Here is a 15,939-nt window from a genome sequence, read left to right on the forward strand (position 1 = left end):
TACACTGGCGAGGACTCGGATGGAGTTTCTCTCACGGTTGGTCTCCCATGGAGTGGTGAGGGGATTCGATATCTGGTATAAGTATAGCCCACATGGAGCAGAAATTCCTAGATCTTAATATGGTATGGGTGATGGAAGGATTAAGGGCACGATCCGCTTTTGGAAGGAACTGTCCCTGTCCTTGATGGTTAGAGCAGCCGTGGTAAAAATGGTGGTACTTCCCAGATGCCTATATAGTCTACAGGGCACCTTCTTTGAAATCCCCCCAGAGAGATTTCACTGAGCTGGACAGCTTTATTTTAGATTTACTTTGAGCTAATAAAAGGAAGAGATTAGGCATCTCTGTGTTCAAACAGACTTGGGTACGCAGCGGGATTGAGATCCCAAATGTAGAACTTTACCACATGGCAGCCCACCTTCAACATGCAGTACATTGGTTGGATAATGATGACAACTGGGAGAAAGATCTTTTAAGATGCACACTTGGGGCACAGACATTAACAGCCTTGGTTATGAGTGGGGCACAGGTCCTGGAAGAAATATCATATGTTATTCGTCAGATGTGCAGGGTATGGGAATGTGCAGTCACTCATGTGCTACAGTGTGCCCCTTAAGCCAGGGACACGCCGATCTGGGAACTGAAGCCATTTGTGCAAGTCGCAAAGGTCATGTCGGTGCAAAAATGGAAGAATGGTGTCTGTGAGCTCCTAGGAGATCTTTACCTTGGGGAACACATTCTTCACTCAGGCAAAAGCAATAGATTAATTTGGGTTGGGACCAGGACAATATTTACAATATGCAAAACTTGCAGCAATGGCGTGTGAATTGTGCCCATGCTTTTCGAAGGAACCCCCTGTCTCCCACACACTGGCTATGATATTAACCATGACAGGGGCAGAAGAATGATCTCCTATTTTTATAGAGTGCTTAGAGATGATCTTCCAAGATTTAGCCCTATAGCAGAGAAGAAATGGGAGAGAGCCTTGGCTGACACACTGAATACTCGTTGTCAAATTAGTACAATATAACTATACATACCAGATGTGCTTAAGTCCCAAGACACTACACCTTATTTACAACAACCAATCGGACAGATGCTCCCAATGTGGTATCCCAGTGGCTGATTTTCTTCATGTAGTATCTTGTTGTCCAACGTAACACGTTTCTGGTGAGATGTACTTCAAACTCTTGGTAGAGTAATGGGGTGGGAGAAACTATTCATGCCCCAAGCTCTACTGCTTGGACTACTTTCGTCACCGAAGAGGAAGAAAGCTAGTCGCAGATTTCTACTGCTAGGTGTTCTACATGCAAAAAGACACAGTGGTGGTCATTACAACCTTGGCGGTCTTTTAAGAAGACCGCCGAGGGACCGCCGTGCGAAAGACTGCCAGTAGTGGCGGTTTGCCGCTCGGCGTATTATGACCGTTGGCAGCCCTCCGTCGTTTTTCCGACGGAGAGCCGCCAAAAGCCATACTTGCGGGCGGCGTTGAAGTGGAGGTTGCTCCACCTCCACCGCCACGCCAACAGAACACCGCTGAGCTAATCACGTCCTGTGATTCTGCACGGCGGTGTTCTGTTGGCGGTGTGGTGTTGGCGGAGCTGCACCCATGGCTCCCGTCCCCTCCCGGCGGATCGACGGAACAGGTAAGTCGATCGTCCGTGAGGGGAGGGGGGTGGCGGGGTGTTGTTTGGTGTGTGGGTGCATGGGGGTGTGCGTCTGTGTATGTAGGGGGGGTATGTGAGTGCGTGTATGCTTGCGGGGGTGTTGCGTGTTTCGGAAATGTGTGCGTGTCTGTCTGTATGTATGTCTGTATGGATGTGTGCGTGAATGTGTGAATGTGGGTGTACGTGTCTGAGTGTGTGTGTGGATGTAGGCATGTATGTCTATGTGTGTGCGTGTATGTGTGTTGGTGGTGCCTGCGTGCGTGTCGGGTGTGTATGTGTCAGGTAATGTCGGGGGTGGGGAGGGGGGCCCTGCCACCTTTGGTGGGGTGGTGGGGGGTGTAGGGGAGGGGGTGGGGGTGGGGGAGACCCCTATCAGTGCCAGGGAACGAATTCCCTGGCACTGATAGTGCTTACCGCCATGGTTTTCATGGCGGTTCCTACCGCTGGAAATCCACGGCGGTAAGCTGGGTCACAATACCGGCAGCGGTATTGTCACGGCCGCCGGGCTGGAGACCCAGGTCTCCAGCCCTGGCGGGCGGAACGGGGAAGCGGCGGATGACCATGGCGGTAACCGCCATGGTCATAATACAAAAAAAAAGACCGCCAGCCTGTTGGTGGTCTTACTGCCGCTTTAACACCGTCCACCAGGGTTGTAATGACCCCCATAGTCATTAGATGGCTGGATGTGGAGACACCCAAGCTTATGGAATGGCTTAGAGATATGGTAGAATGGGTGGTGGCCAAAGAGGTGAGACTGAAACCATGGATGACTGTCTGCATGGGTGCAAATGCAACTGGAGTTGCATAAACTGCCGGATGAGATGCTGGGGTACAGGGAGGTGAGTGATATGGAAATAATCACCCCTACTACACATGTCCAAGAGTGAAAGACAGATGGGGACTAGCTCTCTCTGGGGGCTGGCCTGTGCTGCTGAGACACTAAGCAGACAGAAAGAATTTCAAGTGACCCTGATCTAAACTGTATTCTGCAGAGATGATAGATAGACAATAGATCCTTGACAACTAGCACACACCTGATTGTGCAACATTGATATTGGAAATGTAGTGCATGCACATAAATTGTGGAGGCCAGAAGCGTATGAGTAACATTGGGGGCTGGAGGGTGGTGGGGATCTTGTTCACAGGAGGGAAAAGTTGCTCTATTTGTGTTGCCACTGTAGATTTATGCTGCCACAATTTCTGTGGCCATACTGGAAAAATCAATAAAAATTGTTTTAAAAAATAGTATACCTGATGGTTACCTTGTGGGAAGACTTGTGAAACAACCAAGTAGGTCTGAGTTGCTCATGGTGACAAGCCAGTTATAAAGGTAATAGGGTTGATTGCTTATAATAAAAGGGTACAGTAAGGGCAGTAGGCTGACATATTGCTTGTGAAAAGCATATCTTAAAATCAACAGACATTTAAGGTGCAATCTGTACCTCTCTGTGTTAAAACCTACAGATAGTTATTTTCCTACCAGAAATGGCAAATTTCTTTTGTAAAGAATGATTTTGGTCTGAGAGCTATCTCTGTCAATCTTTAGGGGGGACGAAGATTTGCAGTGTAATAATTCTTGCTAGAATCTCCTCTTAGAGATCCGCAAGGATCTTATAAAAAGAAAATCATTAATTAATAGATACAAACACATATATATATATATATACATACATATATGTTACATGACCATAAAGCTATAGGGAATTTGAGACCACTATCCATGATGGTGAACTGCATGGGATAAGTGGTCAGTGTGCATTGTCTCTTTTACCCTGTGATCGATGGTGCTTTCTGATCAAATGTTTAAGTCTATGTGAAAATGAGTGTGGTTCAGTGTCAGGGATGATCGAATAGTCCTTTACTTTTTAATTTTCTGCTTTTATAGATCCCCCTTTCATTTCCTTGCATATCATCTTTTTTCAAAAACATTTCTTGAGAGCAAACAGCTCTCCAAGCAGTGCTAACAGGGTGCTTGCTTGCCCTTATTTCATCTGCAGTGCGCCACATTCCATTTGGTCCCTTCCTCTAAGCCAGAGGTTCATTAAGGAATGCTGTTGTCCATAGTGTATCATTGGTCTACCATTTCAAGATGTCCAGCATGCTAGTTTCAAATGTGGCAGCCATGCTTGAACTTTCAAAGATTGATAGACTATTTACATTACCTTAGTAAGACAGACACCTGCTGATACGTTTAGTTTTGCTATGGAAAGCATATGTCCTCATGTGTTTAAATTAGGTTTGTATACTTGTAGCAAAGGTGAATTGGAGGACGAGTCAGTGGATTGATGAATGGATACATGAGTTCGAAGACTAGTGACAGAGCGCATGTAGATGACTTATTTAGTGTCTACACCTATAAGTGACATAAAAGGCACTCTCGTTCATAAGTCAGACCTAATGGCACTGCCATTTCTTGTTCGGAACGTGCTTATGTAATTGAACCAGTGAGGCATCACATGGTACCCTGAACAGTTCCTGTTGTTTCAGCTCATGGACAACAAATGTGAAACAACCCAGATGTGAATTGAACTTGTGCCTAAAGCTATATGTAATAGTTGACTTTGCCTCTCCGAGCTGAACTTATTTGGCACTGAAATTGCCACTGTATATGTTTAATTTGCCTACCACAAAGTTTAGAATTAAATTCATGTTTTAGGTTTCTATTAAAGAACACCACAACAGAAAAATAACTTTAGTGGAGGGTGGAAAGAAAGGCAGGAAAGGAGAGATGGAGGAGTGGGTAAACATAAAGGAAGACGATTATGAGTCAATGAATGACAAGCTGGTGAGAGAAAGGAGAGGTAAACATTAAGAAGGTAAGAGGTACAAGTGGTGTCATGAGAAGCTGGTGAGAGGCAGGAGTGGGTAAACACTAAGGAAGTCATAGACATGAGTAGTTTATTGATAAGCTGGGAAGAGGCAGGAGAGGATAAACATTGAGAAGATAGTGGTAGGAGTGATTCAATGATATGCTGATTAGAGGCAGGACTGGGTAATAAGCATTAAGAAGTCCAGGTGGACCAGTGGATCCATGGTAAGCTGGAGAAAGGCAGAAGTGGATAAACATTGAGAAAGCTGGGGGTATCAGTGGTTTAATGCTAAGCAGGTGAGAGGCAGGGGTGCTTGAACATTAAGAAAGCCAGAGGTAGGAGTGATTGCTATGTTGATGGAGACATGCATATGTAGGCTTTAGAAAAGACAGATATGAGTGGATTGATGACACATTGCATATAAACTGTGGTGGGACACTTGGAAAAGGGGGGGAGGGGTCAGTAGAGAGTAATAACCAGTGTGGGAGACATGCATAAGTGACTGTTAAGAAGAGGCAGAAGATGGGTGGATTTTGGCAAGAGAGACGTGTGAGGGTGACTATTGAGAGTGATTATTGAGAGGGATAGAGACATATATGTGTGGGTAATCAAAAGCAGTGATACACGGAATAAGAATACAAAGACCCCTACTTTAGCTGAGAGCCAACTCTTCCAGGGGATATAGCCCTGCCGAAGTCCTCCCGGCATCCCCCGGCCACTGCCACCCTCCCACCAAAATACTTGTCACCTACACTTGCACTGCTGCACAACTTCCCCCTCACCCCACAATGACCTTTTCAGGGGTACACCTAACTTACAGCTCACCACTGGAGTTTCATCTTACATAAGCATTCGACATAAGCCACACGACTAGCGTGCTAGCATCCGGCCTCAGGGAGGGAGCGCCCACTCTTGTTACACCCATACCAGACACCGCCCGAGTTACACAGCGGGCCAGACCCCACACAGTGTGATGATAGATCAGACTGTAACAGTTGCAATGTATATGATGTAATGACTCTGACAGGTTGCATAAAAGTTAAAACCTAATGTTTTTATTTTTAAATGAGGCACCCAGAATGAAACCCAAGCAAGATCTTCCAAATTCTGTTCCTTCAAGACCTGGCAAAGGAACTCAAGGGAAAATAAGCAGCATCCTTCAGTTTATGATTTAGCATCCCACCCAGAGCATCCCTCAAAAGGCAACTCAAATGCCAGGGTGTAGTGTCCTGACCTGTCACATGCAATCCTTCCGCCCCATCTCGGATATTTGTCTAGCACTCGACCTCCTCTGTGGCCTTCAGTCATCCTCTACTTCATCCTGTGAATGACAATGTGGCTCCTTTGCCCTTGGGAAAGTTCCTATCATAACAAGCCAGCTGCGCCCACTACCTGCCTGCCCTCACCTCCCCACACACAGGTGTGGGCGGCCCATCCATCCATCCCCCCTGAGACCTGTCCTGCAGGCCATGCCTCCGGACAGCTTCTGTAGCGACATCTGACCTGTTTTTGGTCTAGAGCTCGCCCCCCACGTCCGCAGCACCACCTTGCTGTCTCATGCCCCTGACCCCCGCCCACGCTGCTGCTAGCATGTTCGAGGCCCTCCTCCACCCGCAGGCATCCTCCTGCGCCTCATCCCTGGTGTCTAGTGGGCTCTGGTAAGCTTCGCTAGACCCGTGTGCTCTCTGCCGCTTTTCGCCTTATCTGTAAGTGTTTTTCCACTTTTCAGTGCCTTGCCTCCTTGCGCTCTTGCCCCTATTTGTGCCCCTTCTGATTGCTGTATTCCGATTGTATTTTGTGCCATTTATCGTATTTTGTGACTGTTTTTGACTTGTGCCTTACTTTTGTTATTGTGCCTTGTTTTTCCTGGTTTTCGCCCCTTGTGCGCTCCCCCTTGCCGTTTTCTCCCTGCTGCTGCCTCCCCGCGGCCACGTCCCCCTCGCGCCCCCATTCGCCGCTACCTCCCGCCTCCCAGCTGCTCCTCCCTCCCCCCTCCCTTCTTAATGGCTGGCGCTGCACGTCGCGAGTGAGCGACCTCTGACCTGTTTTTGGTCTAGAGCTCGCCCCCCACGTCCGCAGCACCACCTTGCTGTCTCATGCCCCTGACCCCCGCCCACGCTGCTGCTAGCATGTTCGAGGCCCTCCTCCACCCGCAGGCATCGTCCTGCGCCTCATCCCTGGTGTCTAGTGGGCTCTGGTAAGCTTCGCTAGACCCGTATGCTCTCTGCCGCTTTTTGCCGTATCTGTAAGTGTTTTTCCACCTTTCAGCGCCTTGCCTCCTTGCGCTCTTGCCCCCATTTGTGCCCCTTCTGATTGCTGTATTCCGATTGTATTTTGTGCCATTTATCGTATTTTGTGACTGTTTTTGACTTGTGCCTTACTTTTGTTATTGTGCCTTGTTTTTCCTGGTTTTCGCCCCTTGTGCGCTCCCCCTTGCCGTTTTCTCCCTGCTGCTGCCTCCCCGCGGCCACGTCCCCCTCGCGCCCCCATTCGCCGCTCCCTCCCGCCTCCCAGCTGCTCCTCCCTCCCCCCTCCCCCCTCCCTTCTTAATGGCTGGCGCTGCACGTCGCGAGTGAGCGACCTCTGACCTGTTTTTGGTCTAGAGCTCGCCCCCCACGTCCGCAGCACCACCTTGCTGTCTCATGCCCCTGACCCCCACCCACGCTGCTGCTAGCATGTTCGAGGCCCTCCTCCACCCGCAGGCATCCTCCTGCGCCTCATCCCTGGTGTCTAGTGGGCTCTGGTAAGCTTCGCTAGACCCGTATGCTCTCTGCCGCTTTTTGCCGTATCTGTAAGTGTTTTTCCACCTTTCAGCGCCTTGCCTCCTTGCGCTCTTGCCCCCATTTGTGCCCCTTCTGATTGCTGTATTCCGGTTGTATTTTGTGCCATTTATCGTATTTTGTGACTGTATTTGACTTGTGCCTTACTTTTGTTATTGTACCTTGTTTTTCCTGGTTTTCGCCCCTTGTGCGCTCCCCCTTGCCGTTTTCTCCCTGCCGCTGCCTCCCCGCGGCCCCGCCCCACTCGCGGCCCCCTTCGCCGCTCCCTCCCGTCTCCCAGCTGCTCCTCCCTCCCCCCTCCCTTCTTAATGGCTGGCGCTGCGCGTCGCAAGTGAGCGACCTCTGACCTGTTTTTGGTCTAGAGCTCGCACCCCACGTCCGCAGCACCACCTTGCTGTCTCGTGCCCCTGACCCCCGCCCACGCTGCTGCTAGCATGTTCGAGGCCCTCCTCCACCCGCAGGCATCCTCCTGCGCCACATCCCTGGTGTCTAGTGGGCTCTGGTAAGCTTCGCTAGACCCGTATGCTCTCTGCCGCTTTTTGCCGTATCTGTAAGTGTTTTTCCACTTTTCAGCGCCTTGCCTCCTTGCGCTCTTGCCCCCATTTGTGCCCCTTCTGATTGCTGTATTCCGATTGTATTTTGTGCCATTTATCGTATTTTGTGTGACTGTTTTTGACTTGTGCCTTACTTTTGTTATTGTACCTTGTTTTTCCTGGTTTTCGCCCCTTGTGCGCTCCCCCTTGCCGTTTTCTCCCTGCCGCTGCCTCCCCACGGCCCCGCCCCACTCGCGCCCCCCTTCGCCGCTCCCTCCCGTCTCCCAGCTACTCCTCCCTCCCCCCTCCCTTCTTAATGGCTGGCGCTGCGCGTCGCGAGTGAGCGACCTCTGACCTGTTTTTGGTCTAGAGCTCGCCCCCCACATCCGCAGCACCACCTTGCTGTCTCGTGCCCCTGACCCCCGCCCACGCTGCTGATAGCGTGTTCGAGGCCCTCCTCCACCCTCAGGCATCCTCCTGCGCCTCATCCCTGGTGTCTAGTGGGCTCTGGTAAGCTTCGCTAGACCTGTGTGCTCTCTGCCGCTTTTCGCCGTATCTGTAAGTGTTTTTCCACTTTTCAGCGCCTTGCCTCCTTGCGCTCTTGCCCCCATTTGTGCCCCTTCTGATTGCTGTATTCCGATTGTATTTTGTGCCATTTATCGTATTTTGTGACTGTTTTTGACTTGTGCCTTACTTTTGTTATTGTGCCTTGTTTTTCCTGGTTTTCGCCCCTTGTGCGCTCCCCCTTGCCGTTTTATCCCTGCCGCTGCCTCCCCGCGGCCCCGCCCCCCTCGCGCCTCCATTCGCCGCTCCCTCCCGCCTCCCAGCTGCTCCTCCCTCCCTTCTTAATGGCTGGCGCTGCGCGTCGCGAGTGAGCGACCTCTGACCTGTTTTTGGTCTAGAGCTCGCCCCCCACGTCCACAGCACCACCTTGCTGTCTCGTGCCCCTGACCCCCGCCCACGCTGCTGCTAGCGTGTTCGAGGCCCTCCTCCACCCGCAGGCATCCTCCTGCGCCTCATCCCTGGTGTCTAGTGGGCTCTGGTAAGCTTCGCTAGACCCGTGTGCTCTCTGCGGCTTTTCGCCATATCTGTAAGTGTTTTTCCACTTTTCAGCGCCTTGCCTCCTTGCGCTCTTGCCCCCATTTGTGCCCCTTCTGATTGCTGTATTCCGATTGTATTTTGTGCCATTTATCGTATTTTGTGACTGTTTTTGACTTGTGCCTTACTTTTGTGCCTTGTTTTTCCTGGTTTTTGCCCCTTGTGCGCTCCCCCTTGCCGTTTTCTCCCTGCCGCTGCCTCCCCGCGGCCCCGCCCCACTCGCGCCCCCATGCGCCGCTCCCTCCCGCCTTCCAGCTGCTCCTCCCTCCCCCTCCCTTCTTAATGGCTGGCGCTGCGCGTCGCGAGTGAGCGACCTCTGACCTGTTTTTGGTCTAGAGCTCGCCCCCCATGTCCGCAGCACCACCTTGCTGTCTCGTGCCCCTGACCCCCGCCCACGCTGCTGCTAGCATGTTCGAGGCCCTCCTCCACCCGCAGGCATCCTCCTGCGCCTCATCCCTGGTGTCTAGTGGGCTCTGGTAAGCTTTGCTAGACCCGTGTGCTCTCTGCCGCTTTTCGCCGTATCTTTTGTTTTTCCACTTTTCAGCGCCTTGCCTCCTTGCGCTCTTGCCCCCATTTGTGCCCCTTCTGATTGCTGTATTCCGATTGTATTTTGTGCCATTTATTGTATTTTGTGACTGTTTTTGACTTGTGCCTTACTTTTGTTATTGTGCCTTGTTTTTTCTGGTTTTCGCCCCTTGTGCGCTCCCCCTTGCCGTTTTCTCCCTGCCGCTGCCTCCCCGCGGTCTGCCCCCCTCGCACTCCCATTCACTGCTCCCTCCCGCCTCCCAGCTGCTCCTCTCTCCCCCCTCCCTTCTTAATGGCTGGCGCTGCGCATCTGCGCAGCGGGCGCGCCGCTGGCGCGCCAGAGGCAAGCCCGTCTGCACCCATCCGCACCTGGACCGCGCCCAGTGCCACCCCCCCTGGTCCGCACGCCCCCCCGCACCACCAGCCTTCGCTACTCGGCCAGCGAACTCCTCGCCCTTAACCCTGGCTCCTCCACAGCCTGCTTCCAGGCCACTCCGAAGCACACCAAAGGACCCTTGTCCTGCCGCACCTGCAACTTCACCTGCAACAGAACAACGAAGCTTGCAACAACCAACACCAACCACCTCCACTGCATCCTCCTCAACACATGCTCCACACGAAAGCACGCCATCGAGCTCTGGGACCTGCTCGACACCACTGCCCCAGACGTAGCCTTCCTGACCGAAACCTGGTGGAACGACTCCTCGACCCCAGACATCGCCATCGCCATCCCTGACGGCTACAAGATCACCAGAAGAGATCGCACCAACGGAATCGGTGGAGGAATAGCCATCTTCCACAAATCCGCCCTCAAGATCCACACCCACACGGACGACACCCTCAAAACAGCTGAACACCTTCACTTCCAGATCCACACGGACCCCAACACTACCTTCAGAGGAACTCTCATATACCGACCTCCAGGACCAAGAGCCCCCTTCAGTGACACCATTTCCGACCTCGCAAGCACCCATGCCCTCGCCTCAACGGACTACATCCTCCTTGGAGACCTCAATTTCCACCTGGAGAACAACAACGACGCCAACACCGCATCACTGACCACCAACCTCTCTAACCTCGGACTCAGACAACTGGTCAACACACCCACCCACATCGCCGGTCACACCCTAGACCCACTCTTCACTGCAAGCAACCACATCTCCTTCAGCCACACCACCGAACTCCACTGGACCGACCAGCACTGCGTCCACTTCACATTCAAGAAAAACACCGAACACCACCGCACCCCATTACCGCCGCACCGCCGCTGGGGCAAAGTCACCGAAGACCAACTAACCAGCACCCTCGCCAAGAACCCGCCGACCGACCCCACCGACCCGGACTCCACCGCCATCAACCTCCAACAGTGGATCCTCAACTGCGCCAACACCCTCGCACCACTCAAGAGGCCCACCGTCAACCAAGAAAAGAAAAAAGCAGCCTGGTTCACAGACGAACTGATCACCTCCAAACGCACCTGCCAGAAACTCAAGAAAAAATGGCTTCTCGAGCGCACACCCGACAGCCTAGCAACCCACAAGGAAGCCACCCGCTAGCACCACCAACTTATCCGACTCGCCAAACGCTCCCACTTCACAGAACACCTAAACAACAACGCACACGACAGCAAGGAGCTCTTCTGCATCGTGAAAGAGCTCTCCAACCCCAGCACCAACGTCAACGACGTCCCACCATCCCAGAAAATCTGCGACGCACTCTCCACCTTTTTCTACCAGAAAATCGCCGCCATCCACGACAGCCTCAACACCACACCTCCGCCAGACCCCACCCCGACAACTCCTCCTACGCCGACCGCCTCACCACCTGGACCCACGTAGATGACGCCGAAACCCGAAAGACCATGAACTCCATCCACTCAGGATCCCCCTCAGACCCCTGCCCACACCACGTCTACAACAAAGCCGACTCCACCATCGCCCCCCAACTTTGTAAGATCATCAACCTATCCTTCGACACCGCAACCTTTCCGGACAGCTGGAAGCACGCCGATATCCAAGCCCTTCTCAAGAAACCCAAGGTTGACCTCAACGACCTCAAAAACTTCCGCCCGATCTCCCTCCTCCCCTTCCCAGCGAAGGTCATCGAGAAGATCGTCAACGCCCAGCTCACCCACTACCTTGAAGACAACTCCATCCTCGACCCCTCCCAATCCGGATTCAGACACAATCACAGCACCGAGACTGCACTCCTCGCTGCCACAGACGACATCAGACAGCAAATGGACAACGGCGAAACTTCAGCCCTCATCCTCCTAGACCTATCCGCCGCCTTCGATACGGTCTGCCACCGCACCCTACTAACTCGTCTCCACGAAGCCGGAATACAAGACAAAGCCCTCAACTGGATCTCCTCTTTTCTCTCCGGCAGAACCCAGAGAGTCCAACTCGCACCCTTCCGCTCCGAAGCCACCAACCTCATCTGCGGCGTCCCCCAAGGCTCCTCGCTAAGCCCAACGCTGTTCAACGTCTACATGGCACCCCTCGCACAACTGGCCCGTCAGCACAACCTCAGCATCCTCTCCTACGCTGACGACACCCAGCTCATCCTCTCCCTTACTAAAGATCCACACACCGCCAAAGCCATCCTCCACGAGGGACTGAAATCCATCGCCGAATGGATGAGAAACAGCCGCCTGAAATTAAACTCCGATAAGACGGAAGTCCTCATCCTCGGACGCTCCCCCTCGGCCTGGGACGACTCCTGGTGGCCCACCGCGCTGGGACCCCCACCTACTCCAGCCAACCACGCACGCAACCTCAGCTTCATCCTCGACTCCGCTCTCACCATGTCCAAACAGGTCAACGCAGTCTCCTCCTCCTGCTTCAACACCCTCTGCATGCTCTGTAGAATCTACAAGTGGATCCCGACGGAAACCAGAAAAACAGTGACCCAGGCCCTCGTCAGTAGCAGACTTGACTACGGCAACGCACTCTACACAGGCATCCCAGCAAAAGACATCCAACGACTCCAACGCATCCAGAACGCATCCGCCCGCCTGATCCTCAACATACCCCGCCGATGCCACCTCTCCCACCACCTGAAGGACCTCCACTGGCTCCCCGTGGACAAGAGGATCACCTTTAAACTTCTCACCCACGCGCACAAAGCACTACACGATGCCGGACCGCCTACCTGAACAACAGACTCAACTTCTACGTACCCTCCCGCCAACTCCGCTCTGCCAACCTCTCCCTCGCCATTGTTCCCCGAATTAAACGCAAGACCTCCGGCGGCAGATCCTTCTCCTACCTCGCCGCCAAGACCTGGAACTCACTCCCGACCTCCCTGCGCCAGACCCAGGACCTCCTCACCTTCAGGAGACTCCTCAAGACACGGCTCTTCGACCCATAGCAGGTGCCTCCCCCCCCCCCCAGCGCCTTGAAACCCCAACGGGTACATAGCACGCTTTATAAATGTAATGATTGATTGATTGACTGCAGCGGCCTCCCAGGGCGTCTGCTTGTGTACATTTACTGAGCTAGGATAAATAAATGTGCAGTTAATTCCAGTTACATGCTACTTATTGGTGCCTAATGACATCAGTTAGTTTACTTTTATGTTATTTAATCAGTGTTTCTGTTTAATCCTATTTGGTCAGCTGCCATATAATGCCCAATGTAAAAAATATCCAATTACTGCATTTCGAAACCAATTGTAAGCGGTCATCTGTCGTCTACTGCCACGGTGGGGGCAATCCTCAGTTTTGCTCTATTTCAAATGTTTTCTTATGTTTTATAAAGCGCTAACTTTTGCTGGAAAAGGACTCCCTGGTGCTAATGCGTTCTGTAGTATCTTACTCACTTTCTACAGGATCATTCAAACAACGTGGTTTTTAAAGCCTTTCAGAATGTGAGATAAGACTTTATCGCCTTCAGAGTAGGAGTTAAAGTATTCCGAGCTTTAGCTGCAACATAGCTGAAAGAGTGGATCCATCATGGACATGTTTGAGGGCAGGAATTCTCGAGATGCGTCGGATGCTGACCAGAGACAGTGAACTGGAATCTACCAGAATCCTAAGTAACTGTACATTACTTGTTGGTAGTTGAGAAATAATCTAACTTACTTGATCCTGCAGATCCACAAAGTAGGATTTCTTCTAGTGAGTGGCATTCACTACTGTGTTATCCTTTTTTTTAAAACAAATTCATCTTGTGCTTTTTACGCAGTTGCCAGCCTGATTCCAGGTGTAGTTAGGTGCATCTTCATATAACAATCATTAACAAAGCCAATATGAATAGCTTTCAAATAGCAACACAGGTCCAAGAGGGTCAGATCCATGCTTGAAATTCAGGATATTATTATTAGATCAAAATAATATACAGAGAAACTGAAGGTAAATCATTTACAAAGTCCTGAAAATCTGGAATTGGTAACAGCCCACCTGGACCAACATTGGATAGTTCTCTGCTAATGCATGCAAACACAATTCATGCATGTCTGTGTTTGTACGGGCTAGCACACTGAACCAGACCAGTGCTTGTTTTTCAACAGGAAAGCGTAACCTAAGTGAGGGTCGGGGCGTTCTGTCACAGGTGAATTTCCATGTGTGTCTAATAGCCATTGGGATGTCTAGCTACAATATAAAACTAAGAACATGAAAACAAAAGGATTATTTAATGTCCGCTTGTTTCTTGTCTATCAATGTTCACAAATTTACCTTGACAATATGTTTTAATTTCACAGTGATTTTTCTGTCAATCAACACTGAAGAAATAGGTGTGGGGGTGGATATTAAAAACAAGAGAAGCAGGCGTGATTGGCCAGTAAGGAGAAGGGAAAATGTGTGTGGATTATAAATTAGAGCCAGACTTGGGTAATATTAATGATGGGAGATGCAGTTCTGAACAGGTGCTGGGGGAAGAGGTAGCCGAGGATAGGTGGATATTTAGCAAGGGTGGCATGGCTATTGAGGATGGGTCTATGTTCACTGTGAGATCCAGGGGTCTGTTGATGTTGGGTGGAAGAGAGCTAGGAGAGGCTGAAAAATAAAGAAGAAAGAGGCAGGTAGTGTGAACATTAGAAAGGAGCGACAGATGTGGGTTGATATTGAGTAAAAGGCAGGAGTCAGTAGTTTTCTAGAAACACTGGGTAAAGTCTGGATGGATAATATGGGATGGAAGGGGTAAAAGTGATTGATCTACAGAAGAAATAATGTGCCGGACAGAGGTGTGTAGTTTAAGAGTGGGTGCGTGTTGGGACGAAGTAACAGCTGGGTGGGGGTGATAACAGGAATGATTATGGGTGAACAAGGCAGATATTGAATAGGAGTGAGGGGGAGTGGCTGGATATTGAGGCGAGGAGACCAGTTTGTTGATTTCGGAAAGAAGTGATAGCAAGTGAGAGGATATTTGCCTATATCAGCCACCAGAGAGTGGATAGAGGAAAGGAAATAGGTCGAAGGGAAAGACATAGCAGGTGGAAGAGGTACAGGTGGGAAGATTTTTGGAAGTTGTAAGAGTAGTGAGGTTGGTGCATAGAAAGGAGAGAGATTGCAGTTGGTGATACAGCAAAAGAGTAAGGAAGTAGTTGGAAGATTTGGGTAATGAGAGTGCAGTAGGTGAACTAAAGTGGACTGATTGGTAGCACTAGGTGGATCTAGAAAAAGAGTCAGGTATCAGCTTTTGCATTGTATGAGGTACTGAGTGAGTGTGAGTGGGTGAATACTGGAGTGGACTGAGACAGGTGCTTGTGGAGGTAGTGTTGGGGAGATATTGGAATAGAGTTTGGGTGAAATTGGTCAATTGATGAAAGGAGACTTAGAAGCAGAATGAATGTACTTGGCATTGGTAAGGACCACGTGGCTTTTCTCCAGTCTTCACCTTCTTGTGTTCTTCCTTTACAGAGATTTCTGTCAGTCTCCTATCCGTCATTGTCACATTTTGTGGCATTGTCCTCCTGGGGGTCTCGCTCTTCGTCTCCTGGAAACTCTGCTGGATTCCTTGGCGGGATAAAGGATCCTCCCAAACTCCTCGGAAAGACCATGGTCACCACGGGCTTCTCCACCACTCCCATTACGGGGACCTGCTGGTGGAACGTGTGGAGCTGGGCCCGGAGATGCCCGAGCGCTCCTATCTGGACATGGACTCATACCCTGATGCCAGCATCAAGCTGAGCCAGACGTCCCCCGACATTCCTGTGGAAAATCAGGTCACCAGCAAAGATGCACCAATCCCCAATGCACACTCACACCAGCAAGTGGCAAATATTGCACCGGCACCCAGGTAACATTTCACTGTTCACCTGCCTTGCAGCACTAATCATACATTTTGTACCCTACACTTAGAAGCATGCGGTGTCAGTCAGGTAAGATTGCACTTCTGATGCCCCTGTTCTACAGTAGTCATTGTCACCATGTGCTGCAGAAAGAGGCTTGGGATTCCCTGCACTTTCAGGCAACCTTTCAAGCCATACATGCTTTTTACCAATAATCATAATCACTGTTCATTGCTCTTTCAATACACTTCACTGTCATGTAGTGTCCCACTGCCCGCCTCATTAGTCCTGGCT

General features: G+C 51.0%; 1 protein-coding gene across 2 annotated transcripts in view; it reads left to right on the forward strand.

Moving 5' to 3' along the window:
- The window catches only part of SYT3 (synaptotagmin 3), a 481,632-nt gene that overhangs the window by 262,095 nt on the left and 203,598 nt on the right, over window positions 1–15,939 (forward strand). For both annotated transcript variants that reach the window (XM_069200996.1, XM_069200995.1), the window contains exon 6: window positions 15,275–15,653. In XM_069200996.1, the coding sequence (XP_069057097.1) occupies window positions 15,275–15,653 (379 nt within the window). The remainder of the gene's footprint in view (window positions 1–15,274; window positions 15,654–15,939) is intronic.

Source organism: Pleurodeles waltl, chromosome 7, assembly GCF_031143425.1.
Source record: "Pleurodeles waltl isolate 20211129_DDA chromosome 7, aPleWal1.hap1.20221129, whole genome shotgun sequence".
In the NCBI taxonomy this organism is placed as follows: Eukaryota; Metazoa; Chordata; class Amphibia; order Caudata; family Salamandridae; genus Pleurodeles; species Pleurodeles waltl.